This window comes from Pteropus vampyrus, unplaced genomic scaffold, assembly GCF_000151845.1.
Source record: "Pteropus vampyrus isolate Shadow unplaced genomic scaffold, Pvam_2.0 Scaffold191, whole genome shotgun sequence".
In the NCBI taxonomy this organism is placed as follows: Eukaryota; Metazoa; Chordata; class Mammalia; order Chiroptera; family Pteropodidae; genus Pteropus; species Pteropus vampyrus.
In genome coordinates, this window is record NW_011888972.1 from 3,138,921 (window position 1) to 3,142,903 (window position 3,983).

Sequence of the window (3,983 nt, forward strand, 5' to 3'; positions counted from 1 at the left end):
GAGCCAGTTCTCCAATAGCGTTCAGGTCTTATTCAACATGTTCACAGTGAGGCTCTCCCTGGCCTTCCTATCTCTCCAATTTCGGCCTCCTGCCCGGAATTTCAGTTCCCCATTCTTTGCGTTCTTTTCCCTTTCTTGACACGTGTCACTTTGAAAACGCTTCATATTTACGTCTTGTATCTTGGCTACTCTCTGACACACTGAGATCAAAGCTCCATGAGGCTCAGATAATTTTCTTTCTTTCCTTTGTTCATGCCATATCATCAGTACCTGTGCCTAAGAGGAATGCCTGGCAGATTGCCCACCTGAAGTTAGTTTTGGTGGGGTGGAGATAAAGCAAATAAGTTGACAAGAAAAAGAGAAACGGAGTCGAAGTAAGGCAATGGGGGACTAGGCAGTTTTCCCTCGGTCTGCCCCCAAAGCTCCAAACGCAGGTGCTTCCAGGGAACAATTGGGCATTTTATCACAGTGAAGCAGGCCAGCGGGGGGCACGGCCACTTGAGAGCATTCTGAGTCGAAACTGGTCTGAGCCCTTCCTCAGACCCAGCTGCTTGTGTCTTCTTTGGAATGTGGGCTCTAATCCTCAATTTACTTTTTTTTTTTCTTTTCAGGTGAGCCAGAAGCAAGAATTTTTGTAATGCAAAATCTCCCAAATGTCTAAGTAGCTGTTTAGACATAGAGAACCCAAACACGAAGCTCAAATGAAACATGACAGCTGACTGAAATCGGCACATGGGTGGCCTGCAGGTGTCTGCCAGACTAAATTGTGTGACATATGAAAGAAAAGTAATCCCTGCTGTGGTGAGATGGCCTTGCCTTGTGCCATTCTTGAGGCAAACAGCTTTGGGTCATGCTGGGTGGAGAATGAGTAGGTATTACTACCTTCCAACTCCTGGAGGCTTCCTGCCTCCTCCTCCCACTGCTATGCATAGAGTTGGGGAAACTTGGACAGTGGGGAGTCCTCAGAACTCTTCCTGAGAGGGCAAGGGGCAATTTTACTGGAGTGTGGGGTGGGGAACCAGAGAGAAGGTTTTGAGGGGAACTGCCACAGCAGGACTGGGGAAAGGCAAGGAGGAGAAGGACGGAGACCCACGCGTTGGGACACCATATGTCTGAGGGACTCTGTCGGGGTTACTGTACGCTCTCCCTATCAGCCACCACCCCCTCTGTGTGACCAGAGTCAAAGGAAATAGGAAATAGTTGTGCAAAGGTACAAGTCCTAGCCCGACTGCCCCATCCCATCTGTCTCTCCTGGAAACAAAGCTGCATATAAGCTCCCGCCACAGCTTCCTGTGAGCTTAGGGTGGGCAAGGTTGGCCAGGAGGTCCCTGTGAAGGGTCAGTAGCCACCCGCTTTGTTGGGATAGAGCCAGACTGGGATCCTGGGGGAAGCAGCCTTCAACTTGGTGCAGCGCCGTGTGGAGTCACCTGTGGTTTAGGGCAGCTACTGAGAGGAGGGTGGACTGTCAAGGACTCCCCATGCCCCAGAGAGACGGTGAGCTCGGTCCTCCGATGCGCCTCCTCTGTAGGGGAGCAAGCTACAGTCCAGTGGGAGGACGGACGGTGAGGGGACTGCTGTGCCTGGGTTCAGCAAGGTGCCATTGTTCTGAGTAAACTACTTCCCAAATGCAAGGTGGAGCATCTCCTAACTTCTGAGTGCCCCACTGACCCATCGCCCACAGAAATGGCTTATGTGGTGTAGGGAAAATGGACCGGGACGTTCGGGTCCGAGATTGGCTGCACCTGAGTCCTCTGGGAGCCGTGAGAAGGCCGCCCCAGCGCCGTGTTGTGGAGGGCAGTGCTTAGTGTGCTTGGGCTGAGGGCTGGGACTCTGCTTTGCAGGCGTGGCATGGACTCCCTGAAATAAGTGTCTGAGGTGTAAATTGGCTCCTGCTTAAGTCTTGAGTCAAAATACCTTTCTCGGGAACCTGCCCTCCATCTGGCTCCTTTGACGGTTGCCCCGTCTTTTGTGGCCAGAGCCGGGGACAGCAGTGTGGATGCTGTCAGGAGCCCAGCTTTTCTCAGGGCCTTCCCTTCTCCCACGTGCCCCACTCCCCACAGCTCTTTCTGTATTCTCACTCCCTTCCTCGGTCTTTCTTCTTAGAATTCCTCCTTCCTCAGTGTGCCTGGCCTCTGGCCCCTACAGGAGCATAGACCCTCCCTCCGAGTGACCCTTTAGCCTCTCCCAGATGCCTGCCTACCCACTTTGTCTCCTCCCCCTGCTCTGGACCTCTCGTAAGCTTCTTTGTGGCCCCCTCTACTCAACGTATTCTCTCTGTTTTCCTCTAAGCCCCAAGAGCTCACTCTCCCCCTCTGTTCCACTTCACCTCCTCCCAGTTGGGGACATCCCTCCCCCCAAGGAGCCTCTCCACTTCTGGCCCCTCCCCACCTCTTCCTGAGCCATCACCTCCCCTGTTCCCTTCCCCCACAGCCCATCTCTAGTTCCCTCTCCTCCCCCTCCCTGGACCACACCAGCTAAGTCCTATTCCATTTTTAGATGACCGATTATGAGACTAGCTGAACTTTATTCACAGCCTGAATCTACAGCTGTCCCTTCCTTTCGTGCCCCGTCCACTAAACACACCCAATCCTTCCAACGCGAGAAAGTCCTTGCACACAACTCGTCGTGCCCACATACGATTGTATTTTTCAGAACAAAACAACAGTTACGCCGGCAAAGGTGTCTGGCGAAAGTGTCGGATCGACAGGGACCCTCACGCTTCCAGTACACTGCAAAGCAACTTTATTCTGCATGTCCACGAAGCATACGTTCGTCTCCACCCGTGCGGCCAAGTTCGCCCTAAGGCTTAGGACTTTTTCACCAGATCATAGACATAGATATGGAAGTCGTCGTCAAACTTGATGAAGTACACAGAGGGTTTGGCTTCCACTTGGTGGATGACCATGCCAATCCGCTTGGAGCCGTCTTCTTTGGTATACTCCACGTGTTTCCCTATCAGGCCATCTACGACTCCTCCTGGCTCCCTCTCCGCTGGAGGAGACTCGCTGAACTCTGGCATGATACGGAGGTCTCCTTCCTTATAATCATCTAGAAGCTGGTACATGTACAGGACGGGATCTTTCTCATAGGTGATGTAAAACCAGGCTTTCATGATCGGGGCTTGGGCTAAGACCATCCCCCTCCACTCATCCTTGGAACCATGCTCACCCTCAAACATGTGTTCCACGGCTTTGCCGATTATGGCACTTGCGAGGCTTGCATCACTGACCTGAGACGATGCCACCCTGTCGGAAAGAACTTTAAGGGACAGAACTCTTTCATCTCTGTGAAGTTCCAGGCCATAGACACAGTCGATGCCATCATATTTCACCAGGTAAAGAGAGGGGTTTATAGGCACCTGGTCCAGAACGGTTCCTTTCCACTGCGTGATGGGCTCGTCGCCTTCCTTCCATCCGTGTGAAATTCTGCAGCCCACAATGCTCCTGCGGGGCTGAGACGAAGGTCTGCCCCTCTGTTTCTTCTGGAATGTCTTTCTCCTCGTCACGTTTGCCGCCCCAGCGGCCCGGCCCGCAGGTGTCCGGGGCTGCTGCCCTTCGGCTTCCTGTGCGTTGGGGGTCTTCATGCCTGCAGGAGGGGCGAGGGCACAAGAGGGGGTAAGAGGGCACTCGGCATGCCACGGGGAGAAGTTCTCGGGACAGCGACGTCGCTACGAAGCTCGCGCTGCCGGCACCTGGATTTTCCCCGTGAGCGAGCGTGGCAGCGGAGCTGGAGATGCTGGCCGCTCGCTCGCAAGGGCTCTGCCCCCAGGTGCCTTTAGGCTGCGGCGAGGGGCAGCGGCGGCGACAGTGGCGCTGGCTGGGCTCGGGAACTCTGCAAGAGCCGGCGCGCTGCCTCCTTGTTCAAAGCCCGCTGCCCCCGCCGCCCTCGCTGAGTGCCGTGCACGGCGCCCGCCCCTCGCCGGCTCCGACCCGCAGGCGCTCGCTGTCCTCCGGGTCGGAACGCGCCAGCCTGCTGCCCACACG

At 55.1% G+C, this 3,983-nt stretch overlaps 1 protein-coding gene across 2 annotated transcripts; it reads right to left on the reverse strand.

Moving 5' to 3' along the window:
- Positions 1 to 2,806: 2,806 nt before the first annotated feature.
- On the reverse strand, positions 2,807 to 3,583 carry LOC105299627 (spindlin-2B). 2 transcript variants are annotated; one of them, XM_011371469.2, is made up of 2 exons: positions 3,359 to 3,583; positions 2,807 to 3,055 (listed from the first exon to the last, which is right to left on the reverse strand). In XM_011371469.2, exons 1-2 carry the CDS (start codon positions 3,581 to 3,583, stop codon positions 2,807 to 2,809), a joined length of 474 nt encoding a protein of 157 aa, XP_011369771.1. The 2 variants fall into 2 exon arrangements, with proteins under 2 accessions (XP_011369771.1, XP_011369770.1); XM_011371468.2 differs by having other exon boundaries at positions 2,807 to 3,583.
- Positions 3,584 to 3,983: the final 400 nt, after the last annotated feature.

Bases quoted from the DNA above. Each gene is read 5' to 3' on its own strand.
- LOC105299627 (XM_011371468.2), bottom strand. From the start codon at position 3,583: ATGAAGACCCCCAACGCACAGGAAGCCGAAGGGCAGCAGCCCCGGACA.